The 27,900-nt window shown below is 53.1% G+C and overlaps 3 protein-coding genes across 3 annotated transcripts in view; 1 reads left to right on the forward strand and 2 right to left on the reverse strand.

Moving 5' to 3' along the window:
* Positions 1 to 1,587, reverse strand: part of LOC148596012 (uncharacterized) — a 28,561-nt gene extending 26,974 nt beyond the window's left edge. Inside the window, exons 1-2 of the mRNA XM_088534236.1 lie at positions 1,497 to 1,587; positions 8 to 283 (exon numbers count right to left, since the gene is read on the reverse strand). Coding sequence (XP_088390362.1) covers positions 8 to 283; positions 1,497 to 1,587 — 367 coding nt within the window. The remainder of the gene's footprint in view (positions 1 to 7; positions 284 to 1,496) is intronic.
* The window catches only part of LOC148596011 (uncharacterized), a 192,338-nt gene that overhangs the window by 31,792 nt on the left and 132,646 nt on the right, over positions 1 to 27,900 (forward strand). The window lies entirely within an intron of this gene.
* Positions 6,930 to 27,243, reverse strand: LOC148596013 (uncharacterized). The gene is made up of 20 exons (XM_088534244.1): positions 27,153 to 27,243; positions 25,704 to 25,944; positions 25,412 to 25,612; positions 24,700 to 24,814; positions 24,280 to 24,453; positions 24,080 to 24,186; positions 23,725 to 23,862; positions 22,645 to 22,777; positions 21,961 to 22,047; positions 20,785 to 20,869; positions 20,087 to 20,148; positions 19,223 to 19,307; positions 14,866 to 14,954; positions 12,225 to 12,397; positions 11,986 to 12,079; positions 10,711 to 10,823; positions 10,409 to 10,550; positions 9,562 to 9,843; positions 8,779 to 9,042; positions 6,930 to 6,989 (listed from the first exon to the last, which is right to left on the reverse strand). The coding sequence occupies exons 1-20, from the start codon at positions 27,241 to 27,243 to the stop codon at positions 6,930 to 6,932; spliced, it is 2,736 nt and encodes a 911-aa protein (XP_088390370.1).

Here is a 27,900-nt window from a genome sequence, read left to right on the forward strand (position 1 = left end):
GGGCAGAGGAGCCGAGCCCCGAGCAGGGGCCGCGGCCGGGACAGCTGCGGCGGGGCTGAGCCCCGGCGGGCTGCGGGAGCGGGGGTCGCGGGCTCGGAGCCCCCGCGCCGGGAGCAGAGGCGCGCTCCGAGGGCCGGGACGCAGCGAGGCTCCCAGCGAGGCACGCGCCGACCGTCGCTCCGGCAGTGGCGGCCGCAGCTCTGAGGCCGCGCGGCGACGGCGCCAGGCGCAACAGCCGCGGCGAGGGCGTCACAGGGCGGCGGGGTGACGCCGCGGGGTGACGCTGCCACGCGCCACAGAGGGCTCCTAGACGTGGGGCTGCAGCGCACGGAGGAGGGGCTGCAGCTCCCCAAGAAGGAGCACCGTCGCTGTTAGTGTGGTTGTCGTGCAACTTTCTTTCTCTTTTTCAGTGGTGCCCTGTGATTGTAAATCTGCTACTTGTTGCAGATTTGCAAAGCTGCCAGTTACTATCATTAGTAGAAAGTCATGTTTCGTTTCACAAAAATCCCCATTTACGGGTTGACGGTATTTGCTCAACTGAACTGAGCAGAAAAGCAGAACCATGCAAAAAAATATAATTCCCAACCACACTCATTGTATAGATTGCCATTACATGTTTGAAGTGCATGAGTAGGGTGGAGCTGTTAGTTTGTATATTGATATGTGCCCTTCATGAAGAGTCTGGATTTTACTACTTGTAGAATCGAGGCAGGAAGAAGTTCACCAGAAGGGCCCAGGTGCTCTTATGCTACTGAGCAGCAGCAGCAGAATACTTCCATAAGATGATTAAATGAAGATTTTTTCCCTCCACTTCTGCATGTGTGCTGTATGCCTTAGCGGGAGGAAAAATAGCAAAGCTTGTATTTGATCAAAGGAGCGTGCAGTTGGCTGTGGATTACAGTGCTATTTGTGCTCCATATATACCAATAACACGCTCAAAACAGGCTCTGTTACTGATGTCACTATCCCTGATAAGGAAGGTCACCTCTCTTTTTGCAGTGAGGTTGCAAGTCTTTAATGGCACCTGTTCCTGTCCAACACTGCCTTACAAGCCATGTATATAGCTGATACTGTGCGGTTAGCCGTTAAGTATTACCTGCCATAGTGATACAGACAGAAACCGGGATCTGTGCAATGGAACTCGAAGCCTGTACCTCAAGTTCCTAAATGAGGACTCCAGCGTGAGCAGCCTCGTTCCCCCTCAGTGGAAGAGGGGGCTTCTCTGGTATGGGGGATAGAGATCTTTCTCTTGGGGATGTAACTGAAGTGGCCACCAGATAAGCACTGACTTCTCACTTACTTGGAAACCATCCTTGAATTGCAACATACATTACTGTTCCAAATGAATGGGATTCTTCTAATCGGGACTTTTTTTTTTGTAGCTTGTCAACGCACACATTGTAGCTTGCACACATTGCTGGGACATCCTGCGTACCGCATTCTTTAACTCCTAATTAGCTCTTTAACTTTGAAGGGCAGCTACAGTGTGAGTGTACTGTTCACACAGTCATTGAGCATTCCCAGATTTTTGGAGTCGAACCCTGACAGATGTCCAAATATCTGGCGCGGGAGATCAGGTAAAGCCATGGTCTCCACTCGGCAGAGAGCTTCCACCAGGAAGACTGTGGCGACCCAGACGGAACCGCCACAGAAACATGCAGCGGTCCAGGTTTCTGGCTGCGGGGAATGTCTGAGCCTCTCCACGTTACCAGGGAGTGGCAAAAACACCGTCTGCCTTAGGTGTGAGCAGGTGGATGACCTGCTCAGCCTGGTGGCGGAGCTAAAGGAGGAGGTAGAACGGCTGAGGGCCATCAGGGAATGTGAAAGAGAAATAGACTGGTGGAGCTGCATCCTGCAGTCTTCCCAGGAAAGCCACCCTGAGAACCCCCCGGTTCCGTCAGAAAATCCAGTGCCCTCTTGCCCTAGGGCAGAGCGGGCAGAATTAACAGTATCCAGGGACAATCAACAATGGAAACGGGTCCCCACTCGAGGTGGCAGAAGATCCCCTCCACGGCCCACCTCACCTCCACCTGTAACCACATTCAACAGGTGCGAGGCCCTGGAACTTGTGGATCAGACAGAGGAGGCCTTGAACCAAGGCCCATCTAGGGGGCTCTCTCCAGGGAGGCAGTCTGGTCCATGCTGCAAGGCTGCTCCCCCTAAAGAGAAAAGGAGCACCCGGAAGAAGCGGCGGGTGATCATCGTGGGTGACTCCACGCCACAGGGCACGGAGGCACCGATATGTAGACCGGACCCCTCATCCAGAGAGGTCTGCGGCTTGCCAGGGGCCAAAATAAAGGATGTTACAGAAAGGCTCCCAAGGATTGTTCAGGAGTCGGACTATTATCCTCTAGTATTGTTTCATGTGGGCGCTAATGATGCCGTGGGGAAAATGAGGGATATCAAGCAAGACTTCAGAGCCCTAGGGATGGCCATCAAAGGTACGGGTGCCCAGGTAGTGTTCTCCTCTATTCTGTCAACGAGAGGAATGGATTCAAGGAGGAGAAGGCGGATATGGCATCTTAACAACTGGCTGCGCCGCTGGGCTTGGCAACAGGGTTTTGGCTTCTATGACCATGGGACTCTGTTTGATGACCACCAGCTAGTGGAGAATGATGGGACCCATCTCAGCAAGAGGGGCACACGTCTCTTTGCCAAAAGGCTGGCCAACCTGGTTAGGAGGGCTTTAAACTAGGCAAGAAGGGGGAAGGGGAGTGTCACACAGACATGGCAAGCAGTACCGCACAGCCTAGGTCAGATGGCGTCCAGTGGGAGTATGCTAGTGGGGAAGGGAGGATAGGAAATGATCACGGAGGGTCCTCTTTCACCCCTCCTGGGAAACCTGTGGCCTCTGTTGCTTCCCTGAAATGCCTGTACACCAATGCGCGAAGCAAGGGGAATAAGCAGGATGAACTGGAGATGTGTGTGCAGTCCCAGCGTCATGATCTTATTGGTATCACAGAGACGTGGTGGGATAGCTCGCACGACTGGAGCGCTGCCATGGAAGGCTATGTGCTCTTTAGGAAGGACAGGCTGGGAAGGCGAGGTGGTGGAGTTGCTCTTTATGTGAGAGAGCAATTGGAATGCATGGAGCTCAACCTGGGAGTGGAGGATGAGCGAGTTGAGAGTTTGTGGGTAAGGATTAGAGGGCAGGCTAATGTGGGAGACACTGTGGTGGGTGTCTGCTACAGGCCACCTGGACAAGACGAGGAGGTTGATGAGGCCTTCTGTAGGCAGCTGGATATTGCCTCACGGTCACAGGCCCTGGTTCTCATGGGGGACTTCAACTACCCCGACATCAACTGGAAGGACAACACAGCCAGGCACAAGCAGTCCTGGAGGTTCCTGCAGAGCGTCGACGATAACTTTTTGACGCAGGTTGTGGAGGAGTCGACGAGGAGAGGTGGGCTACTGGACCTCGTGCTATCAAATAGGGAGGGCCTAGTAGGAGATGGTAAGGTGGGGGGTAGCCTCGGCTGCAGTGACCATGAGTTGGTGGAGTTCAGGATTCAATGAGGAGGAGGCAGGGCTGTAAGTAGCCTTGCAATCATGGACTTCAGGAGGGCCAACTTTAGCCTCTTCAGAGACCTCCTCGGTAGGATCCCATAGGCTAGAGCTCTAGAAGGCAGGGGGGCCCAAGAGAGCTGGTTAGTTTTCAAGCGGCACTTCCTCCACGCCCAGCAACAGTGCATCCCTGTGTGTAGGAAGGCAGGCAGAGGGGGCAGGAGACCTGTGTGGAGGAGCAGGGAGCTTGTGGCAATGCTCAAGCAGAAGGCAGCGGTATACAGAATGTGCAAAAAAGGACAGGTCCCATGGGAGAAATACAGGAACGTAGTCAGGGAATGCAGAGATGCGACGAGGAAAGCTAAGGCACGGTTGGAACGCAATCTGGCAAGGGACGTTAAAAATAACAAGAAAAATTTCTTTAAATACATTAACAGCAAAAGGAAAATCAGGGAAAACGTGGGTCCGCTGGCAGACGGGATGGGCACCCTGGTTACAAATAACACAGAAAAAGCAGAGTTGCTGAATGCCTTCTTTGCTTCGGTGTTTACCAAGGGTAGCCCATTAGAGCCCCAGGCCCTAGGGACAAGAGAAGAAGCTGGTGGAGAGGAAGACCTACCCTGCGTAGAGGAAGATTGGGTCAGAGAGCACCTAAGGAACCTCGATACCCACAAATCCATGGGTCCTGATGGGATGCACCTCAGAGTGCTGCGTGAGCTGGCAGAGGTCATATCTAAGCCGCTCTCCATCATCTTTGAAAGATCCTGGAGAACAGGGGAGGTGCCGGAAGACTGGAAGAAGGCCAATGTCACGCCAGTCTTCAAAAAAGGCAAGAAGGAGGACCCAGGCAACTACAGGCCAGTGAGCCTCACCTCCGTCCCCGGAAAAGTGATGGAATGGCTCATACCGGCCGTTGTCTCCAGGCACATGGAGGACAAGAAGGTGCTCAAGAGTAGTCAGCATGGATTCACCAAGGGGAAATCTTGCTTGACTAACCTGATAGCCTTCTATGATGAAATGACCGGCTGGATAGACGAGGAGAGAGCGGTGGATGTCGTCTATCTCGACTTCACCAAGGCTTTTGACACCGTCCCTCACAATATCCTCCTGGGCAAGCTCCGGAAGTGTGGGATAGATGAGTGGACAGTGAGGTGGATTAGGAACTGGCTGGATGGCAGGGCCCAGAGAGTGGTGATCAGTGGTGCAGAGTCTAGTTGGAGACCTGTAGCTAGCAGGGTCCCCCAGGGGACCAGTCCTTGGTCCAGTCCTGTTCAATTTATTCATCAATGACCTGGATGAAGGCACAGAGTGCTCCTTCAGCAAGTTTGCTGATGACACGAAACTGGGAGGAGTAGCCGATACCCCAGAGGGCTGCGCTGCCATCCAGAGGGACCTGGACAGACTGGACAACTGGGTGGTGAAAAACCTCATGCAATTCAACAAGGCCAAGTGCAAGGTTCTGCACCTGGGGAGGAATAACCCTAGACACCAGTACAGGCTGGGGACCGACCTTCTGGAGAGCAGCTCTGCGGAGAAAGACCTGGGTGTCATGGTGGATGACAAGTTGACCATGAGGCAGCAGTGTGCTCTTGTGGCCAAGAAGGCCAATGGGATCCTGGGGTGCATTAAGAAGAGCGTCTCCAGCAGATCGAGGGAGGTGATCCTGCCCCTCTACTCAGCCCTAGTGAGGCCGCATCTGGAGTATTGTGTCCAGTTCTGGGCTCCACAGTACAAGAGGGATGTAGAGCTGCTGGAGGGAGTCCGGCTCAGGGCCACAAGGCTGATCAGGGGCCTGGAACATCTGCCCTACGAGGAGAGGCTGAGGGAGCTGGGCCTCTTCAGCCTGGAGAAGAGAAGGCTGAGAGGGGATCTCATCAGTGTCTATAACTACCTCAAGGGAGGGAGTGCAGAGGATGGTGCTGGTCTCTTTTCAGTGGTGGCCACTGATAGGACTAGAGGAAATGGCCGCAAACTGAAGCACCACAAGTTCCACAGGAACTTAAGGATAAATTTCTTAACAGTGAGGTTGACAGAGCACTGGAACAGGCTGCCCAGAGAGGTTGTGGAGTCTCCTTCTCTGGAGATCTTCAAAACCCGCTTGAATGCAGTCCTGTGCCACGTGCTCTAGGTGACCCTGCGTATGCAGGGGGGTTGGACTAGATGATCTCTAGAGGTCCCTTCCAACCCTAAGCATTCTGTGATTCTATGATTCTATGATCTGTTGAATTACAGGAAGCAACCAGGAGGCTGTCATATCCACATTGTTCCTGGTCTTAGCTTAAGGCTACAGGTGTCTCCTAAATGCCAGTCATCTCCCAGCAAGGTTTGCTGCGTCCTCACAGTGGATGTGCCATCAAGCACTGCAAGTCCAGAGCGCTAATCACAAAGCGCTGCCCAGAAGCCTTCTGCTGGAGAGCAGTAGAACACTCTAGCAAAGAAGTCAGGAGGCAGAAAGCTTTAAATGTATTATATACACCTAGGCTGCTGCTGTGGATAGTGCTTGTACTGCGTGCTTGCTCCAGCTACATTTCAAAGGCACATGAAGAGGAGGATGGAGCAGGCTTGTGTGGTGGGGATCTCTTGTGGAGAGAGCCGTGAATGTTCCCTGGGAAGTGCCCTGAAGGTTTCCGCTGCTAAATGCATCTTCCACAGCCCTCGCATACAGATGGCCAGCTTTCTTCTTAAAGTTCAAACTAGCTTATTTTTATGAAGACTGAGACGTTTTGGAGCTATTTACGTACACCAGGTGTTTAAAATCAAAACAGCACCAAGCAAAACAAAGCCAACACCAAGTTATCATATATAGATTAATAAATAAACATATGAGTGATATACATACGTACGTGTGCACAGGTGATGTCCTCTGGTATTGCATAGTCCTTAAATGGCCTGGTAAGCAGCCAACATGCATGCTTCATAACACATTAGCACAGACGTTACTACATCTTCTTCTGCCTTTGAACATCCTTGGGAGTTTGTGGTACTGTTGTCACTCAGCAAACCTCTCCTTATCAAGTGCATTAAGACCAGCCACCCTTAGATCAGGTAAACTGAGATTCTTGCAAAGGCCTTTGTGATCTTACAGCAGGGTTTTGCTTCCCACTTTGGGAATCCCTGCCGACTACCCCCACACACTTTCTTGTTCCTTCTCATCTTTGGAAAGGCCTTCTGGGAGGCTGTGCTCCATCAGCTTGCCAGGCCTCGAGCTGCTGCCGACCCGTTTGCGACTCCATGATCGTCCTTCTTGCCCGCTTCTAGGCAAGGGGGACAGCTGCTGTTGGCCAGGCCTCAGGAGCCTCCCGCCATTGCCAGCACCTGCCCTCCATCTTTGAGAGCGGCCTCCCCCTGGCAGTGCAGGAGCACTCTGAAGGGCAGGAGCCAAGGGGACTGCTCTCTCCCTGCACTGTAACCATTAACAGCTCCTCTTAGGCCAGATGCAAGTGCTGAATTGCAGTCCTGCTTTTCTCCTCGCTCTCACTCATGTTCTGCAGGATCAAAACACGCTGGGGACCATATGCAAAGGGTTCATGCCCGACTACCAAAGGGCAAAACAAGCCGAAGTGACAGACTTTCTCCACTTGCTTTTGCTTTGCAGAGAGAAGAGCAAGTGCCCATCACTGAACAGAAGGTCAGTCTTGCCAAGAAGGCTGCAGGGCACAGACATTTCTTCAGCCCTTTCGTCTTCACAGACTCCACACAAAGCAAATACCCTTCCAGACCCAGGGGCCTTGCAACCTTGCATGGCTAGCAGCAGCTCTCCCCCTCCCTCCTGCCCAGGCCATGGGAAGCCTTGTCCTAAAAGGCAGCAGGAGGCAAACAGAGCAGCCAACTCCAGGCCCCTGTCTAAAAAACCCAGCGGAGCTTTCAACCTCCACTGAGGAAAAGGACACAGGCTGCACGCTGCCAGCAAGCGGCCAGACTCCGACCAGTGGTCCCCCCTTGGCAGCAATCCCGCCGCTCCTATTCTGTAAGAGGGACAAGCAGCGGGAGGAAGAGGGAACAGGTACGTGCGCAGGGCGGGCCAAGTCAGGAAGGGGACGGGAATAAAACAGAGATGTCCCAGGCTACAAGCTTTATTAAATAGAGTATCGGACGAACACCTTCACTTGAATGCAGCTGAATGCCATCTACACACCACTCCGCCAAGATCTGGAGGGCACGTTTCCCCAGACTTCCTTCCTCTCGAGATATCCACTCTTGGCAGTCCCCACTCCAGAAAGCCACTTCTGAGGTAGCCCCGCGTGGGAGGAGGAATAGAAGGCCTTCTGTTAGTGCTACAGGAGGAAAAGGGAGGAGGTCCCAAACCTGAGGAACCAACCCCATTAATCCCAGTAGACAGGCACCTCTGCTCACAATGCAGACACATTCAACCCAAGGCACTTGTGCCCATCCGTGCAAATGCAAGGGGATATAACCACACATGGCCAGAGCGCTAGTCCCAAAGCCACAAGCAGCATATTTACACTGTTTACAGCGAGTAATCTGACTTGGGATGCCCACTTTTTTTTCTCATTACAAACCAAAACTCTCTTTAATTTACTCAGTAGCAAAGGATTCAGGCCAGAACGAGCTGCCTTTCCCTGCAGCAGCCACATTTTAGACAACCCTTTTTCATGGCAGCACTGCCGACTTACTGTTTAGGCACAGGGGTGCCCGAGGACAGTCATCTGGATCACCCCTCTGAGACCCCACAAGACAATGCCCAAAGCCGAGGAGCTCGGCTTCAGAACACTACAGGCATGGCCACAGCTACAGTCCGCAGGCATCTCCTTTCAATAGGGCCCTGCTACGTTGCGGGCACCACAGCACTGAGTCACAATTAGAGCTGCCTGAATCCTTCCCAGCATTAAAAAGCAGTGAAGAGCACAGCTTGCCCTTGCCTCCACTCTGTGCAAAGCAGGGAATGGATCATGGCATTCAGTGAAGAATTATTCGCCCCCCTTCTCCAACTCTTGCCACGCGGGCCCCAAACCTCACCATTCCGTGAGGAACGTGCTCTCCACACACACTGCAAAGGCTGGGGCACACTCGGACCAGAGCTATTGCTGAGCTTGCAGCAGGCTCTGAGCATCGCCTCACAGATTCTCTCAGGGTGATCCAGGGGACTGTGCTCGCCCAATTGTGAGGGTCACCAATGCTGTCCGCACTAGCAGACTGGGTGTCCCGGAACTAGGCATGAATGCGTGCTCCTTTTCCCCTTTAAAAGCTGAACCCTTCTCATTCATACTCTGTGGGCAGCTCATTCAAGCACATCATGCATGTCCAATGCCTTACCTCAGCCATCCGAGCTTCCAGTCGCTCTGCCACACAGGAAGCATTGCCCGCTGCGCTCCCCATCAAAGAGTGGCTCCTGTCCAGCTCAGGAGGGTAGGCAGCAGCGGCTTCCGCAAGGCCTCCAATAACTCTGCCTTGCTGCAGGCGTCTGCTGTGAGCCAATTCATTTTCCAAATCCCTGATTTTCTGCTGTAGTTGCCCTACCAGGGAAGCTTCAGCAGTGGCTCTTCTTTGTTCTACCTGCTCCTGGGTGGCTGCCTGTGTCTGAAGCAGATTGTGTGATTTCAGCCTCCAGGGAAGAAGAACTTTCCCCCGACACCCGACGACAGTTTCCACACACCCCCTTGGAAGAGCACAGCCTTACTCAGGCGCCTCCTCACTGCCCTCAAGAATCCACGGCCAAAGCCAGAAGCACCACGTTACACAGCGCTTTCTGTTCACAGATGGAAACCTGCTCTTAGCACAACCTTTATGTATTTTGGTTTCCAATCAAAGCTCGGACTAAGAAGTCACCTCTCTCTCACCAAGACACTAGCCCCTTCTCTTAATGCAGTTCCCTGATTCTCCAGGGACTAATGCGCGTAAAGATGATGATGCACAAAATGGCTGAGGACAAGCATTCCACAAGCTGATGGCCTTCAACAGACTCCTCCAGATATAAAGAGCCCATGAGCCCACAGCTCTGACCAGCACAAGCAGGAAACACTGAAAAAGGGCAGTGGTACAGAATAGATGAAGGACAAGGCACAAATGGACTGAGCATGCCAGTGCCAAGTACGTTACCTGCAGAAAGAGATTGACTTCCCGTAGTTTTTTCCTTAGTTCTCGCTCGGCCTTTTCTTCAATCCCTCTTTTATAGTCTTTGATGTGGCTGAGATCTGGCGTGCTGGTCTCTACATGGCACCTGAGGGCAGCCACCTCTTCTTCCAGCTGCCGCTTCCTCTTCCGCAGCTTTGCCTGGCTCCCATGCATGCAAGTCAGCTCTTCTCGCAAACCTTCGTTTGCTTTCTTGAGCTGCCTCGAGTTTCTCTGCTCTGCAGAGAGCCGGTTGCAAAGTTCATGCACCTGCACACAGCCAAGGGACAGGCAGAGAGGCTTAAGCATACGCAGTCCTTTGCAAACCAGGCAGGCTGGGTGCTGAGACTGTTTGTCACCAGCTCACTCAGTTTTAAAACCAAGTGAAAGCCATGCTCCTCTGCTAAAAGAACCACCTCTTTTAAAGGTGTCTCAGAAGACCACCTCAAGTTTCCCACCCTTCTCAGGTTAACTCCAGCAGTCCCCTAGCCAATAATGGCTAGGAGTTTTGCACCCCTGAGGACAGGTTCCAAAGCACCAGGGTTCTTCTTCAGGGAGCGACTCATACACTCCCAGGAGATCACATATCCACATATCCTCCTTCTCCTTTCCTCAGGAACATACATCACGTGGGGTGTTCTGCATGCAGCGGGGCTGCCAGCGGTCTTCCAGGCTTGCCTCACAGTCAGCACTGCCTGACTTTGTCAACACCGCTCCAGAAAGCGGCTTTCTCAGCCGTGGAGGAAGAAGCCCTATTCGCTCTGGATCAACGTGGCAGATTCTTTCCAAGAACTTTCCAGAACAAACATACAGAAACAAGCAGACCACAGCTCACCTTTGTTCTTAATAGGGCCTCTTCGCTGCCCCCTCCAGAAGGTGCGTCCTTCAGTTTCTCCTGTAAACTCAACTGGGACTCACTCTCGCGCCTCTCGTAGGTCCTTAGTTTCTTCAGAGCTTTCTCCAGAAGCCTCTTGGACCTGCACAGCCATTTAGGGAGTGACTTAGAAAAGCCATAGGAAAAAAAAAAAAAGAAAGCATTCCCCTTGAAGTTGCTCACAAACCATTGTCTCAGCGTCAATTAAAGCAACCTTGACTCCCAGCTTAACCGATAAAATGCTAAATGCTAAAAAGCCATACCTGCTGCATTCTTTCTGCAGTTCCATGCTTTTCTTCACTGCTTCCTCCAGCTGGGCTTCTGCTGCTTGTTTCTTCTCTGCCTCCTCCTTCTCTGCCTTTTCTTCACTCTCACACTTTCCACACAGGAAGGAGAAAGGGCATACACAGCTCAGTAACGCCATGCGTAAGCACCAGCTGCACAGGGTGTTCCTCACAAAGAACTTGCAGGATGTCTCTCTATGCTAGCCTAGGGGCAGCCACAATTGCCCTGCCCTGCACCCCTCAAAACTGAAGGCCACCTGCTACGAGGGGCTCTGGGGAGAAAGGTGCAAAAGAGCCTGAGAAACAGCTTCCTCTGTCCCCCTGGCACCAGCAGGTGGTACTTAGCTATCCACATCAGTGGACAGCAGAGCTTAACTTAAAGCTTCAGGGGAATCAGCCGCAATCAGTAGGCAGGAGAAATCATCGACGGGAAGAGGGAAGTCAAGCAACCCTTGATGTACCTGCTGATATTTGTCTTCTTTCAAAGGCACGTGCCTTGTCCGTAAGGCAGAGAGCAGATCTTCCAGGCTCTTATGAACCTATGGAACAAAAAAGCCACACTGATGCTTTCTGGACTCATGCTCGCACCTCATTCAAGGGGTATTAGCAAAGGGAAATGCCACCAACATTTCTCCATCTCACTACTCCTTTACAATCTACCCCCAGTTTGAGCCCTGGAGCAGTTCTCCTTCATTAAGGACTTGTCTCCTAACTCGGCCCAAGCACACAACACTGCCTAGGCCTGTGGCATTGCTTTAGCAGCTGCACCTTGGCCTTCGGCAGTTTTCGGAGTTACTTTATGGAACGACACCTTCGAGCCAAGGAATCCACAGTCAGTAAACAGGAAAGGTGTCAGAGGTTTGGCAATGAAGTCTCCCTTGTCACAGCCTGAGGATGCCGCTTTGGGCTTTGCTTGGCACCAAAGCGATTCCACGAGCTAACTCGCTCTTAGGACAGCAACAAGTGCTACTGCCTGAGGGCTTAAGCACCAGCACTGCTAAAAAGCAGCAGACGCTCAAAGCAGCGCATGAGTGTCAAAGCCTCTCCTTGCACAGTGCTAAGGCTGCACAGTAGCCAGGGAAACTCTCAACACCAGAAGGCCTTGGAAAGGGACAAACTAGAGCTGATCCCCTGTGGACTGTCGGAAATGATGTTCCCCTAGGCTCCCCAGGAAAATCTCTTCCCACAAGTCCCCACATACACACACAGCTAGGCTCAGGAGCTCAGGAAGAAGAAAGCTTAGGAGTAGCCTACAGTGGCAGAGCTGTGCAGCTCTTCCTGCAGGGCTTCAATTCGAGCCGTGTGTTGGTCACTTCTGCCTTCCAGCCTCACGTTTTCAAGCTCAAGCCTTGAAAGGAAACACAGGGAGACAGCACTGTGAAGTAACGGCTCTCCAAATTCTGGATGGGCTTGCTGCGATGCAGCCAGCTCTTCCTCTTGCTTTTACACCACCCCGGAAGGCAAAGCCTTGCTTCACCGTGCCGCTTCCTTACCGCCCCACTCTTTCTTCCAGGTGCTTTAGGCTAACTCTTTCCAAGGAGGCTTCCACAAGGTCTTGCAGTTGCTTCGAAGAGGACATTGCTTCCCTCTGCTTTTCTGACAGGGCCGCCTGCAACTCCTCAACGCAACGCGCAGTCTGAAGACGCTGCTCTTCCGACTCCTGCAACTGTCAAACCAGCCCCCACGGTACTCAGCTGCGTTTGCATACAGACAAGTCAAGTGCTTTGACTCCCAACTCATCTCTCCCAAATCCTCTTGCTTTGCCCTCTTTCCTACTAGCCTCTTTCTTCCATCCCCATCTTGTCTTCCTACAAGCAGTCCCCAAAACCGCCCCAACACCAATCCTCTTCCTTCTGGCACTTGTGACGCTCCTGGTGTCCGGGCGGTCACTCCTCCGTGGGAAGCATTAGTTGCAAAGTCCACCCATGGCCAAACGGGGAGGCTGCAATTCCAACACTGAGCAGGCGCCTCTACCTTATTCTTACACTAATGGTGCAGAGACAGTCCCTAAACAGAGCAAGTGGCCCAAAACTTCAGAGCAGAATGCAGGTTCCTTCCTTCTTGGGAAGGAAAAGGGCAGAGAATGCAAAAAGGCCCCAAGCCAAGAAGCCAGGATCTCCACCGTTTCTCCGGGAGTGGACACCCTCCTTTGCCTAAACAAAGGCAAGAACACCCGTACGTGCCACAGATTGGTCAGGGCCTTTCCAAGGAACTACACTCCCCTTTGTCCAAGGGAGGACACAGGAAGCGCACAGCAAAGACCCTGCCAACCTTAGGCACCGGGGCTATTACACCAGGCAAGTCAGTCACTTTGAGGCCCTTCGATCTCCCGTGTGGACGTGAGGCCCAGTGCAGGCTCAGCCTGCGCGACCATTCAGAGCACCTGCCTGAGATGCTGCTTCACGTGGACAGTGCAGACCCCCATCTAGCAAGGAGGGATGCTGCTTTCTGCAGCTTTCACACTGCAGCACCCTGCCCGGTGGAGGAGGAAGAGCAGGTCATTTGGTCCAAACTTCCACTGCCTTCACGGGTTACGACAGGCTGTAGTGACTGACTTGCTCACGTGCCCCTGGCACCTCTTCTCAGAATACTGCCCTCTGCTTGTTCATCATTTGCAGGGGAAAAACAACCTTGTCAGGCTCATTAAAGTAGTTACTCTTTTTGCCTACCTTGCCTTTAAGCCTGTCCAACTCTTTTAGCAACTGCCCTTTCTCTTCCTCCAGGTCCTTGCAAACACGGGTGGCAGCTTCCAGAGAGGCTTCTGACATCAGCTGCTTTCTACGAGCCTCAGCAAGCTCCTGCTCCAGTTGTCTGGCTGTGGCCTGTGGACATAGTTACATGCACAGGAAGAAAAGGCTTGGACCACAGATTCCACTTTCCCTTCTTTGCTCTTACATTACAGAGCTGCTTCAGGCTTCAGAGGGAACCTAAACATAACGTATTTTGGCCACACCAGTGCGCCTCTGCACAGCTGAGGTCTGCTCTCTGTCCACTGGGAACAGCTAAGCTTTGCCATCTCTTCTTTTAGCTCGTGGCTTCCTATGAGTTAAAAATGGCCAAGTACTGTTCTTCTTGGAACAGCACATAAACACAGACGTGCATCTATGTTTAAGAAAATGCCAGCACTCTGCTCAGATGCACGTGGTGTTATTTGACTGCACACACGACTGTGATCCACAAAGCCAGGGCTTCATATCAGATCCTGTGAAAATGAAAGCTTAGGAGTAGCTTACAGAGGCAGAGCTGTGCAGCTTGTGCAGCTCTTTCTGAAGAGCTTCGATTTTAGCTGTCTGTTGTTGAGCTCTGCCTTCCAGCCTCCCATTCTCAAGTTCGAGCCTTCAAAGGAAACATAGGTCTCAGTATGGGAACCCAACAGAGCACAGATACCCACTCCAAACTGTGGACTAACAACATCTCAAGCAAAAACCTCCCTCCAAATCCCATATTTGCTAGCTGCCAAGCAGCAAGCTAACCCTTTACACCCTTGCCTTTACACCATCCCACAAAGCACAGCCTGGTTTCACTGTGGCAACTCCTTACCTTTCCACTTTTTCTTCCAGCAGTTTTAGGCTCTCCATTTCCAAGCGGGCCTTCTCACATTCTTGCAGTTGCTGAGAAAGAGCCAATGCTTCCCTTTGCTTTTCTGACAGGGCTCTCTTCAAATCCTGAACACTTTGCTCAGACTGGAGAAGTTGCTCTTCCAACTCCTGCAACTGTCAAACCAGGACCCACGCTAGTCAGCTTCCTCTTCATACAGTCAAGCCACCTGCTTGCACTCGCAGGTCACCTCTGAAAAGCCCTGTTGCTTTGTCCTCTTTCATACTGGCCTCTCCCATCCCCATCTTGGTTTCCTAGGAGCAGCCTTAAGAACTACCACCGTATCAGCGCCCACTGGCAAGGGAAAACAGCAGGTTCTGCAGGTCCCAAACTACAGGACCCCACACACCACAGGAAGCGGCACAGGTCATTAGGTTCAAGCTTTCACCGACCTCACAGGTTACAACAGGGTTTATGGACTGACTTGCTCACGTCCCCCTGGCACCTGTTCTCAGAATAGTGCCCTGTGCTTTTTCCTTGGTTACAGGGGAAAACCGGGTTGTCAGGGTCCTCGGGGTAGTCACAGCCTTTGCCTACCTTGCCTTTAACCCTGCCCAACTCCTTTTGCAACTGCATTTTCTCTTCTTGCAGCTCCCGGCGAGCACGTGTGGCAGCTTCCAGCGAGGCTTGGGACAGCGCCTGCTTTCTGCGGGCATCGGCAAGCTCCTGCTCCAGCTCTCTGACCCTGCCCTGATGAAATAATTACACGCATCGCAAGAAAAGCCTTGCATCATGCACTGTGCGTTTGCTTTTTCCTGCTACATTATACAACTGTCTCTAGAAGTAGCTCCCCAAATGACTACTATGACACTCTGCAGAGCAGCACAGTGCATACTTGGGCACCGTGTCCATTTGTAGGCAGATACTTGGACTGATTTGCCAAGCAGTCATTCTCTCGCTTGGGTCATCTTTTGCCAAGCCTCAGAGGAAGAAATAGGACCGCACCAGGAGAGGGGGAAGAAAAAGCTCAGGACTGTGAGCAAAACCAGCTTCCTGAGCAACTGCAGCCCCCTTAGAGCCCTCCACACACACAGAGATTAACAAACACCTGCACAATACTGATGCTCTTCACTTTCCATACCAACTTATGGAGAATTGAGCCTTTCTCATCAGAAGACCAAAGAACCCTCTTTGGCCTTTGCTTGGCACTCTGTCCACAGTCTCTTGTCAGCTCTTCTCCTTCCCTTCCTTTGCCTCTCTCCACTCAGCTACAGTCAGCTTGATCCCGCTCCTCCTCTCAGGCCTCCTTAGCAGCAGTTTTCCTCAGCATACTCTCCCCTCCTTCCCCAATCACTTCACTTCCCTGCGTCTCCTCTTCTCAGCTTTTGCACACTGGGTGCTTCCTGCTTTTGAAACACTCCTTTCTGTCACCAGTGCAACAGATGGACATCAAATAAAATGACTCGCCCGCTGTGACACCAAAAGGATTAGGTGGAAGAAATGAAAAGAAAAATCCTGAAGAGTTTTAGACCACAGTTTAGACTGGGCTATCATCCTCTGATCTCTGCTCGCATTGCAGCCTTTCCTCCTCTTTGTGGTGTATCTCTTGCAATTTTGGAGGGTTTTGGTAAAGCAGACCAAACCCTGCATGGTGCATTCCCACGCATGCAGCGTATACCTGGGGCCTTCAGAAAAGTACAATTATTTCAAGAACTGACAAATCTTTACTTGTTCTTTATACTCCTTTACAAAAAAGAGAGGTCTCTTGTCCTCTTTTTCTACTTTGTCAGTCTCATATGGAAAGGCTCCTTCTCTTAAGTCAGGACATTTGGCACGGGATCCCTTGTCTCTCCCCTCCTTCAGGTAGGCTTGCTTTTCAGGGTCCGCGCTGAGTTTCTTGACAAGATCATTAATACTCTCCTGGACAGCCCTCACTACTTCCTCTGCGATGACCTGCCTTGTTCTGCACATCTTCTACTTGTGCAACAAATAAAAAGAGCTGAGCAAAAGGAGCTGAGCTGAGCCAATCTTTCCTGCATAGATTCTTGTCTTATCATACATTGATTTGCTTACTTCAGCTTGCACAGGCCCTCAAGCAGAACCAAAAGCATTTGCCTCACATGGGGCCTCACTTCATTCTTTTGGTGTCATTACAGTTATCTTGGCTCAACGCTTCTCAATGCCTCATGATGTTCAAGTTCCTGAAGAGCGGAGCCCAAGTGTGAGCAGAATGAATCAATTTCTGCCCCTCATCTATCTTTGCTTTCCCTTGGCTGCTCCAGGTTGGGGGACAGTACTGACCACTCTGTCCTTCACGTTCAGCTGTGCATTGCATTGCAGAACAGTTTCTCTTAAAGCTCCCTCGTTTACTTTCAGCTCTGTTTCAAGATCTTCATTCAAACTTTCCTTGTCCCCTAAATATTTCACTCCTTCCCGCTGGCTCCTGGGTCTTACTTGCTCAACCTTTAGGCTTAGTACAGAAATGCCTTCTTGCACTCATTGATTTTCTACTACAGATCCTGCTCTCTCTCATCACTTGCAAATATTTCTGTGATATGCAGAGAAGACTCCCAAATTGTTAGCAATCATTGCCTGAGCCATTCCCTTCAGGGAGAAAGACAGAACCATGCGGAGTATGAAGAGGCAGGAATGAACACGGGCAAGAGGAGCTTCCCCTTCCATGGGACACTCAAAGGCCGCGCCATCGTAAACCAAACTAAAACCAGCCCTAACTAGAAACAACTCCAGGGACACGGCACGGCACAGAGCACCCTCGCTTGCTAGAGAAGGCACCAAAATCCCTGGCTTCACGCAGCCCGCAGATGAAAGCGCCTTCCCCAGCCGCTCTCAATCACTGAACCTGGGACACCTACAAATTCCAAGGCAGCATCGCACACAGTTCTGCAAATGATACCACAGGGACTCCTCTTCAGCACTTCACAGAAAACAGCACGCACCAGCATGCCAAAGCAAAGTCATTCTGCAGAGCCTAAGCAGTTTCTCCTCACTGAGAGCGGCACACATTCCAAGCAGCACAGCAGTGCCAAAGCCTCCCCTCAGACGGGCTTAAGGAAGATGCAGCACGGACCCCGTGAAAACGCCCAAGACCAGAAAGCCTCGGAAGGAACCAGCAGCCGATCACCTGCACACTGCCACAAACGCTCTCCCCTGGGCTCCCCAGGAAAATCTCTTCTCTAGCTGGCCCCACATACACACACAAGTAGGCTCAGGAGCTCGTGAAAAGGAAAGGGCAGGAGTCGCTTACAGAAGCAGAGCTGTGCAGCTCCTTCTGAAGAGCTTCCATCTTCGCAGTCTGTTGTCGCGCTGTCACCTCCAGCCCCGTTTTTTCAAGCTCCAGCCTTCAAAGGAAACACAGGGCTCAGTATGGGAACCCAAAGAGCACACACACCCACTCCACACTGTGGACTAACAACATCTCAAGCAAAAGCCTCCCTCGAAGGCCCATATTCCGTTGCTGTGATGCAGCAAGGTAATCCTGTTGCCTTTACACCAGCCCACAAAGCAAAGCCTTGTTTCACTCTGGCACTTCCTCACCGTCCAGCTTTTTCCCTCAAGAGCCTTATGGTGAATAGCAGGGAGGCACGGTCTTGTTCTTGCTGGGAAGCGGCCGCTGCTTCGCTTTGCTTCTCTGCCAGGGCTCTCTTCAACTCCTCAACACTCCGCTCAGCCTGAAGACGCCGCTCTTCCGATTCCTGCAACTGTCAAAGCAGGACCCATGGTACTCAGCTTCATCTTCAGCATCATACACACAAGTTGACTGCTTTGACTCCCAACTCAAATCTCCCGAACCCTTTTGCTTCACCCTCTTTCCTGCTGGCCTCTCCTGTCCCCATCCCGATTTCCTGCAAGCAGCAGGCTCCGACTGACAAGGGAAAAGAGCGCTTTCTGCACGTCTCAAACTACAGTGCCTGCACAGCACAGCACACGAAGAAGAGCATGTCGTTCTGCTCAAGGCTCCACTGCCCTCATGGGTTACGGCAGCATAGAATTAATGACTTGATCACATCCCACTTGTACCTGTGCTCAGAATGCTGCCTTGTCCTTCTCATCATTTACGGGGGAAAAGCAGCGCTGTTACCATCATTACAGTTGTTATGGCATTTGCCTACCTTGCCTTTAACCCTGGCCAACTCCTTCTGCAGCTGCCCTTGCTCTTCCTCCACGTCCTGGTGACAACGTGGGGCAGCTGCCAGCAAGGTTTCTGGCAGCGACGGCTTTTTAGGAGCATCAGCAAGCTCCTCACCCAGCTCTCCAATACTATCCTAATGAAACAGTCACACACAGAGGAAGAAAAAGCTTGGAGCACGCACCATGCACTTCTAGTAGGGCACTTGCTATGAGAGCTCACAGAGACATTCCCAGACCCTGCTTCCTCACAAGCCTCATGGAGCAGCTTGCACACAGATAAGCTGCTCTAGTTCGCAGGAACAAACGTATGGCAGGAGTAGCCAAAGAAGGAGCAGAGCCTCCCCAGTGCTGGGCCCACACCCAGAGCAACCTCCTAAGAGGATCCCCCCACAGGAAAACCACTGTGCCCCCCATGGAAAGCACCTCAGAATCCCAAGGAGAATCGTTGTCCTCCTCCAGCTCTGCTCCTACTGCCGATGGAACATCTGCAAGGGAAATAAGGAAGGACACACCATGAGTGCTTCTCTCACTCTGCTGCTCTCCTCCATTCGCATCGCAAAGGAGGGACCCTCAAAGCACTACACAAAATATCCTCGCACGTGCAGCGAGTCACCAAGAAACAGTGCTCCTTGCACTCCAGCACTACCACACAACGTCTCCCTCGGCTGACGTTCCCTCTGCCCTGGCATTTGCTGGCAAGGGCAGAATCGGGGCTGTCCCGTCTCACAGTCACGTCACCGTTTCCATGCATTGGCGCTCACAGCCACCAAACAAGACGTGGGCTTCAATGGGGGCTTTAACTCACCTCGCACACAAGCTGTGGCTCCTGCAGCATCTGTGTCCTGAGGACCATCAGCGGCCTCCTCTCCATCCCTTGCAGGAGCTTCATCCTGAAAGAGGCCAGCCAAAAGACTTGCAAAGAACAGAAAGAAGCACTCCCTCCGCAGGCAGCTGACACCTTGCAAGCTACTTCTCTGTACCCACACAGGGAAAATGTTATGACTTCCTTTCTTTGAGGCTTGCCACTCCTCCCTTGAGAAGATGTTTGAGTAGACAGCAGTACCCAGTGACACGGATGTGCTGTTCTGCTTCTGAAGAGACCCTCACAAGTGCAGCCTGTGCACAGCCTCAGCTGCCTTCACCCACATTCCCATATGCAGGAGCACGCACACCCTTTCCCTCCTCCTTTGTACCAATGAAAACCAACACTTGCCTGCTTTTCAGAAACCTTAGTCCAATTCCTGCTCTTTCCCCCCTTGCACTTTTTGACCCAAAAAAGGGCTCCAAGACAAAACCCACATTATTGCTGTCGGCCTTCTTAGTTGGCTGCAGGATTCCATACACTGTCCTTTTAATGGATACTTTGGCAAAGAAGCAGCAATCGCAGCAAGCACTTGCAGAGCCAGAATCTGGACCTTTCAGTATTGCACTATGAATCCCATGCAAGGGCCACTTGCTATGAGAGCTCAGACATTCCCAGACCCTGCTTCCTCACAAGCCTTGTGGAGCAGCATGCACACAGATAAGCTGCTCTAGTTCGCAGGAACAAACATATGGCAGGAGTAGCCAAAGAAGGAGCAGAGCCTCCTCAGTGCTGGGCCCACACCCAGAGCAACCTCCTAAGAGGATCCCCCCACAGCAAAACCACAGTGCCCCCCATGGAAAGCACCTCAGCATCCCAAGGAGAATCCTTGTCCTCCTCCGGCTCTGCTCCTGCTGCCGATGGAACATCTGCAAGGGAAATTAGGAAGGACACACCATGAGTGCTTCTCTCACTCTGCTGCTCTCCTCCATCACGCAACACCCACAGCCAAGGGACAGATAATGCTTCTACTAGAGTGTTTTTAAAAAAAAAGAAAATAAATCAGCGTCACTCAAGAGCATCCTCACTCTCAGCCACACCACTGTGTTCTCACCCCTTCCCCTGCCTTCTTTGCAGCACAAGCTGCCCAAGCCCAGCATGACAGTTCACACAGCTACAACCAACACCCAACAGAGGGGCAGCGAGCATCCAAACGCGGCTCTGCAATGCCCGAGGCCTGGAGGACGGAGCCTTGCGGGCAGCTGCTCTCCCAAACTTGCGCGCCAGAGTCTGGCACCCACAGTCCGTTTGCATCACAAAGGAGGGACCCTCAAAGCACTACACAAAATATCCTCGCATGCGCAGTGAGTCACCAAGAAACAGTGCTCCTTGCACTCCAGCACTACCACACAACATCTCCCTCAGCTGACGTTCCCTCTGCCCTGGCATTTGCTGGCAAGGGCAGAATTAGGGGCTTTCCCATCTCATCAGCAGGTCATCACTAGCATTCACTGACTCAGCACAAGGAGCAAACAAGCACAGGGGCGCAACGCTTCTGAACTCACCTCTAACATCAGGGAGGGCTGCTGCAGCATTTGCTACTTGAGGACCACCCGCTGTTTCCTCCCCATCCCGTGCAGGTGATTCCTCCTGAAAGAGGCCAGCCAAAAGAGTTGGAAGAAACAGAAAGAAGAACCCGCTGCACAGGAAAGGACACCTGGCAACATACTTCTCTTCTCTGTACTTGGACAGGGGAAAATGTTCTGACTTTTCTTTTACAAGGCCTGCACTCCTCCCTTAGGAGGATGTTTCAGCGCACAGCAGTACCCAGTGTCACGGACACGCTGTTCCTCTGAAACAGAGGCCCTCAGAAGTACAGCCTGGACACGGTCTGAGCCTACGTTCACCTACATTCAGGTATGCAGGAGCACACACACCCTTTCCCCCGCTCCTCTGCAACAACAAAAACCAACAGAAAGCACCTCAGAATCCAAGACGGGGTCTCCGTATTCCTCCTGCTCCGCTCCCGCTGCCAAGGAAACATCTGCAAGGGAAATAAGGAATGGCACACCATGAGTGCTTCTTTCACTCTGCTGCTCTCCTCCATCAGGCAAGCCCCAACGAGCAAACACACGGCGGGATCCATGTTTACTAACTCACCTTTCTCACCAGCCACTGATCCTGCAGCATCTTTATCCTGAGGACCACCGGCACCTCCCTCTCCATCCTTTTCGGGTGATGCTTCCTAACAGAGGTCAGGAAAAAAAAAAAAAAAGAGTTGCAAAGAACAGAAAGAAGCATCTTCTGCACCGGTCACCCACCCTTTGCTAAATACTTCATATCCCTGGCTAACTGCACAGGAGACTTCTCTCTTGTCTGCTGTAAGGAAGGCCTGCAGGTTTCCCACAGGAATGCCTTTGGGCAGACAGCAATACCCAGCATCACAGACATGCTGCTCTGCCCCTCACAAGCACGGCCTAGACACACTCTGACCCCAGCTTCAACAACACGGCGACACACACAAGCACGCTCCCCATCTCCCCCTTCTTTACACCCAAGACAAGCAACAGCTGCCTGCTCCTCCCACAGCCTTAGTCGAGCCTCCTTCCCTTTCCTCACGGGCACTCTTCAAACCACTAGCACATCTCACTGTGCTGCAGTAGCTCTTCGCAGACAGCATCTGCGACACTCTCTCAAAGATCACTGACAAGAGGGCGACCAGGGGAAGAAGGAAATCTTGCCTGCATCTCCAGCACTGCAGGGTGCCTTCCAGCATCATCCTCGGAATCCTCAGAATCACTGCACAGTCCCAGTGCCAAACATCTCTTCTGCAGGAGAAACAGCAAAAATAAAAAGAGACCATCAGAGGGGAAACGGGCAGTGGGAGATCAGTCACACGCGAGCCTGGAATGCCATTCGCATGTGCCAGGAGAAAAAAACACCCGCTACAGGAGCTCCCTGCTGAGGACCCTTGAGGAACCTCACAAGGAGGACAGGAGAGCCAGGGGATGAAGCATCTCAGCACGCTTTGAACAATAAATGCCTTTCTCCCGTTATCAGTCAGAATTCTATCACCCCTTTGTTCCTGGAAACTGAGCGCAAGGTCTGCAGGACAAAGGAACAGGTAATCTAGGAGCTCATCAGCTTTTATTCTCTAGAAATCTCACGCACATCAACACTATGCGGTCATTTCTCTTGTCACCTAGTGCTCTTCTGCCCCCGACCACCAGGCTGCTGCACGCCCTGTCACAGCTACCAGGCTTGGAGGAAATAGCTCACAGCAGGAGAAGGGGGGCCAGGCAGGAGACGGCCTTGCAGGAGAAAAGCCACCGCACTGCAAACGCCCTTTCGCTCAACTCCACACAGCTCAGCCCTCCAAACCACTCACTCATTCCAGAGAAATTCTGCCTCTTGGGCCACTTCACCTTGGCAGCTAAACGGCGTCTTTCTAATTCGGAGGCAGGAATAGAGTTCTCCTCACTCTCCTCATCATCAATGTCTTGAATGCTTGAAAAGTGAAGACAAAAAGGACCGTGTCTCTCTCCAGGCTCTCCTCTTCTGAGGCACGGGAAAGGATTGGCGGAAAGCCGTTGTTCAAGCCTCACCTTACAAAGCATTCGCGGGAAAGCTCCTCTCCCACTGCGAAAATATTAATTGACACGATTAATTCTTAGCATGTCAGACCTTCAGAAGTCAACACTGCCCACAAGCAACTAACAGGCCACGCTGCAGGGGAACAGTCACGCAAGACAGCAGGAACAACAGCAGGCCCCAACCCTGGACATCTCGCACCCTACTGGATTCTAACCCCCTCCCCTCAAAGGACATTAGCAAAGAAAATCAACACTGCCCTTACATTTCCTCTAAGCTTCCTCAACAAAATACTAGCATGGGACAAATACGCTTGGGGAGCAGATAGTTAGCAAACGCTGCGGGGCGCTGACAGGATAGGAAGCTAATGAAGTGCTCAGCTACTCGCACCACACACACGTGCACACGCGCACGCCACACGCAGAGCCCCATCAGTTCCTCCGTGCTCAAGGATCCTACCTCCGCTGGCTGCAGCACAGGCACCCGATGTAAAGGCAGCAGCTCCTGCTCCGGGAGGCGAGCTGAGTACTGCCAGGCCTACTGGGCCGCCTGCACGTGCTCTCTGCGCGCACTCTGCCAGCTCTTCACTAACACTACGGACAGGAAGAAAGGAAGGACTGGCACCAAAACCAACGGCATCCTTGTACACGGCTCTTCTAGGACACACCGAGCCATTGTTTCTCCACGCTACGCCTACTCAGAGCCAACTGGCAAGGTGACACACGGTGGCTAGTTACACATATGTGAGCACACCTGTCCCAATTCACACTCGACACAATAGGTACCACATCATGCCCTTTTGCCCTGCTTCTACAGACGTCTCCACACATCAGTAAACTTTAACAAGGGCGCCCATAAGCCAACACGGACATTCACACATCTTAACAACTCTAACGGTCACCTCAAGCACTTACCGAGCATGTCGAAAACTCCTAGCATACTCCTCCGCCGTCCACCCAGCAACATCTTTCTGGGAAAGGTCAGCACCGTGGCGAAGAAGAATTTCTAGGATGCTCCTGTCCCCAGTCGAAGCAGCCCGCATTAAAGGGGTCCTAGAACACCCGAAAGAGGAGAGGAAAGCTAGGAGCCAACACAGACATTTCACTCGCATGCTTTTCAGCCCTATTTGCTCCCACAACAATTGCTTCCCCCTTTCCCACAGCCAGAGCTGTGGGAAAAGCAAAGCAAAGCAAAGGCAGCTACATGGAAGCACAGGACAACTGGGAAAGCAGGGGGCCTCCGGACACGCTCTTTGGACAAGCCCTTCACCTGGCAGACTGGTCTCGAGCGTGCACATTAGCTCCTTTTTGAAGCAGGAACTCCACCATCTCGCCGTGACGACCGGACACAGCAAGGGCAAGGGGCGTGCAGCCCATCTGCAAGCATAAACCGCCCCCAGTCAGAACCAAACAGGCAAGGGAAGCCACTCTCTCTTTCCAAGAGCAGCCTCACCCATGTTCTACGCTTACCTTATCCTGAGCCTCAAGAAGGGCATTGTGCTCCAGTAGCTGCCCTGCTAGAGAGGTGCTACGACCAAGGACAGCCAGGTGAAGGGCAGTGTTGCCGGTAACATCAGCAAGATTAGGCCTGGCACCATGCGCCAGCAGAATGGCCACGCATTCTTCTTGCTGGCACTGCACTGCCTGCAAGCAACACAGCAAAGAAAAGGAAGCCTTTCCAGCAACTACGTTTCCATCCCTCAGTGCTCCCACAGCCGGCCAACCTCAGAAAACAACCCCGACTTTCCCAGAGGAGGCAACGCGGGCCCATTCTGCGCCAATCACAACACAGTCTCCACCTGTCCCCACGTCACGCATCACCCCAGAGACGCAGCGCTCGGGGTGGAACTTGGAAGCCCTCCCTCAACAGTTCTCCCGTGCTCCACGTACCTTCAGCAGTGGAGATCTCTTGTAGCTGTCCCGCGCATCGAGCTTGCACTTCTTCTCTACTAAATAGGACACGATCTCCGAGTGCCCATTAGTGCAAGCCAGATGCAGGGGTGTCCTACAAAGGCAACACATTCCATTAACAAGCACACACACGCCGAGCTGCACCCACCGCTCCTGCCTCTGTCCCGGGCCTAGGGCCACCGCTGTCCGGAGACACAAAGCCAGCTTACAAAGAGTCGCTCCTTCCTGCACCAACGGCAGCAGCCACCCCCACCCCACGCAGTTCCCGCTTCCCGCAGCTCTGCACCTGCTTCCCTGCAAAGGGGCTCCCGCGCCCAGGCACACGAGTCTGGCCACACAGCCCCACGCTGCCGGGCGCAAGCTGCTGCCCTCCATCCCTCTGCCCACGCGACCGCCCGCTGCCTCCAACAGCACCACCCACGCTGCCCGGCAAGGACCACCAAGGCTTGGCTTGGCCACCTCCAGCCTCCGCCAAGGGACCCTCCAGCGTGCGCCAGCACCGCTTGCGTGCCAACACAGTGCCGCGCGCCGGGGACACGGGCTTTCCAAGAGCAGCACAGCGGCCTTGGGCGGTGCTGGTGGGGCAGGGCCTGCCACCCGGCCTTCCCCCCCCGGCGCACACGCGCCCTCCACGCCTGGGCAGGCCCTCGCTAAGTGCCGGCAAAGCCCCGGCCGGCGCCGCCCCCCTCACCGCTTCGCCTTGTCGCGCCCGTCGAGGCCGCGTCTCGGCAGCCGCCGCAGCGCAGCCAGGTCTCCGCGGGCAGCCGCCCGGTGCGGCTCGCTCAGCTCCTCCTCGCGAAGCTCGTAGCGAGCGCCCACGCAGGCCAGGGAAGCGCCGCCGGGCGGCGCCGCCCTCTGCCCCCTGCCGAAGAGCGCCAGGAACCTCTTCATGCTGCGGCGCGGACGCGGATACGGCCAGAGAGACGGCCCCGCCTCGGGCGGGGCAGAGGAGCCGAGCCCCGAGCAGGGGCCGCGGCCGGGACAGCTGCGGCGGGGCTGAGCCCCGGCGGGCTGCGGGAGCGGGGGTCGCGGGCTCGGAGCCCCCGCGCCGGGAGCAGAGGCGCGCTCCGAGGGCCGGGACGCAGCGAGGCTCCCAGCGAGGCACGCGCCGACCGTCGCTCCGGCAGTGGCGGCCGCAGCTCTGAGGCCGCGCGGCGACGGCGCCAGGCGCAACAGCCGCGGCGAGGGCGTCACAGGGCGGCGGGGTGACGCCGCGGGGTGACGCTGCCACGCGCCACAGAGGGCTCCTAGACGTGGGGCTGCAGCGCACGGAGGAGGGGCTGCAGCTCCCCAAGAAAGAGCACCGTCGCTGTTAGTGTGGTTGTCGTGCAACTTTCTTTCTCTTTTTCAGTGGTGCCCTGTGATTGTAAATCTGCTACTTGTTGCAGATTTGCCAACGCTGCCAGTTACTATCATTAGTAGAAAGTCATGTTTCGTTTCACAAAAATCCCCATTTACGGGTTGACGGTATTTGCTCAACTGAACTGAGCAGAAAAGCAGAACCATGCAAAAAAATATAATTCCCAACCACACTCATTGTATAGATTGCCATTACATGTTTGAAGTGCATGAGTAGGGTGGAGTTGTTAGTTTGTATATTGATATGTGCCCTTCATGAAGAGTCTGGATTTTACTACTTGTAGAATCGAGGCAGGAAGAAGTTCACCAGAAGGGCCCAGGTGCTCTTATGCTACTGAGCAGCAGCAGCAGAATACTTCCATAAGATGATTAAATGAAGATTTTTTCCCTCCACTTCTGCAAGTGTGCTGTATGCCTTAGCGGGAGGAAAAATAGCAAAGCTTGTATTTGATCAAAGGAGCGTGCAGTTGGCTGTGGATTACAGTGCTATTTGTGCTCCATATATACCAATAACACGCTCAAAACAGGCTCTGTTACTGATGTCACTATCCCTGATAAGGAAGGTCACCTCTCTTTTTGCAGTGAGGTTGCAAGTCTTTAATGGCTCCTGTCCAACACTGCCTTACAAGCCATGTATATAGCTGATACTGTGCGGTTAGCCGTTAAGTATTACCTGCCATAGTGATACAGACAGAAACCGGGATCTGTGCAATGGAACTCGAAGCCTGTACCTCAAGTTCCTAAATGAGGACTCCAGCGTGAGCAGCCTCGTTCCCCCTCAGTGGAAGAGGGGGCTTCTCTGGTATGGGGGATAGAGATCTTTCTCTTGGGGATGTAACTGAAGTGGCCACCAGATAAGCACTGACTTCTCACTTACTTGGAAACCATCCTTGAATTGCAACATACATTACTGTTCCAAATGAATGGGATTCTTCTAATCGGGACTTTTTTTTTTGTAGCTTGTCAACGCACACATTGTAGCTTGCACACATTGCTGGGACATCCTGCGTACTGCATTCTTTAACTCCTAATCAGCTCTTTAACTTTGAAGGGCAGCTACAGTGTGAGTGTACTGTTCACACAGTCATTGAGCATTCCCAGATTTTTGGAGTCGAACCCTGACAGATGTCCAAATATCTGGCGCGGGAGATCAGGTAAAGCCATGGTCTCCACTCGGCAGAGAGCTTCCACCAGGAAGACTGTGGCGACCCAGACGGAACCGCCACAGAAACATGCAGCGGTCCAGGTTTCTGGCTGCGGGGAATGTCTGAGCCTCTCCACGTTACCAGGGAGTGGCGAAAACACCGTCTGCCTTAGGTGTGAGCAGGTGGATGACCTGCTCAGCCTGGTGGCGGAGCTAAAGGAGGAGGTAGAACGGCTGAGGGCCATCAGGGAATGTGAAAGAGAAATAGACTGGTGGAGCTGCATCCTGCAGTCTTCCCAGGAAAGCCACCCTGAGAACCCCCCGGTTCCGTCAGAAAATCCAGTGCCCTCTTGCCCTAGGGCAGAGCGGGCAGAATTAACAGTATCCAGGGACAATCAACAATGGAAACGGGTCCCCACTCGAGGTGGCAGAAGATCCCCTCCACGGCCCACCTCACCTCCACCTGTAACCACATTCAACAGGTGCGAGGCCCTGGAACTTGTGGATCAGGCAGAGGAGGCCTTGAACCAAGGCCCATCTAGGGGGCTCTCTCCAGAGAGGCAGTCTGGTCCATGCTGCAAGGCTGCTCCCCCTAAAGAGAAAAGGAGCACCCGGAAGAAGCGGCGGGTGATCGTCGTGGGTGACTCCACGCTACAGGGCACGGAGGCACCGATATG

Source organism: Tinamus guttatus, unplaced genomic scaffold (genome assembly GCF_059628265.1).
Source record: "Tinamus guttatus ecotype Peru unplaced genomic scaffold, ASM5962826v1 Tinamus_guttatus_pri_ptg000035l, whole genome shotgun sequence".
Classification (NCBI taxonomy): domain Eukaryota; kingdom Metazoa; phylum Chordata; class Aves; order Tinamiformes; family Tinamidae; genus Tinamus; species Tinamus guttatus.

What these genes read in the sequence shown, in the direction of transcription:
- LOC148596013 (XM_088534244.1), bottom strand. Translation starts at nt 27,243, where the DNA reads ATGGCTTTACCTGATCTCCCGCGCCAGATATTTGGACATCTGTCAGGG. An exon ending in TTCTTGAGGCTCAGGATAAG is followed by an intron (nt 24,187 to 24,279) that starts GTAAGCGTAGAA and finishes TTATGCTTGCAG; the next exon opens with ATGGGCTGCACGCCCCTTGC. An exon ending in AGGCCCTATTAAGAACAAAG is followed by an intron (nt 9,844 to 10,408) that starts GTGAGCTGTGGT and finishes GGCTGTGTGCAG; the next exon opens with GTGCATGAACTTTGCAACCG.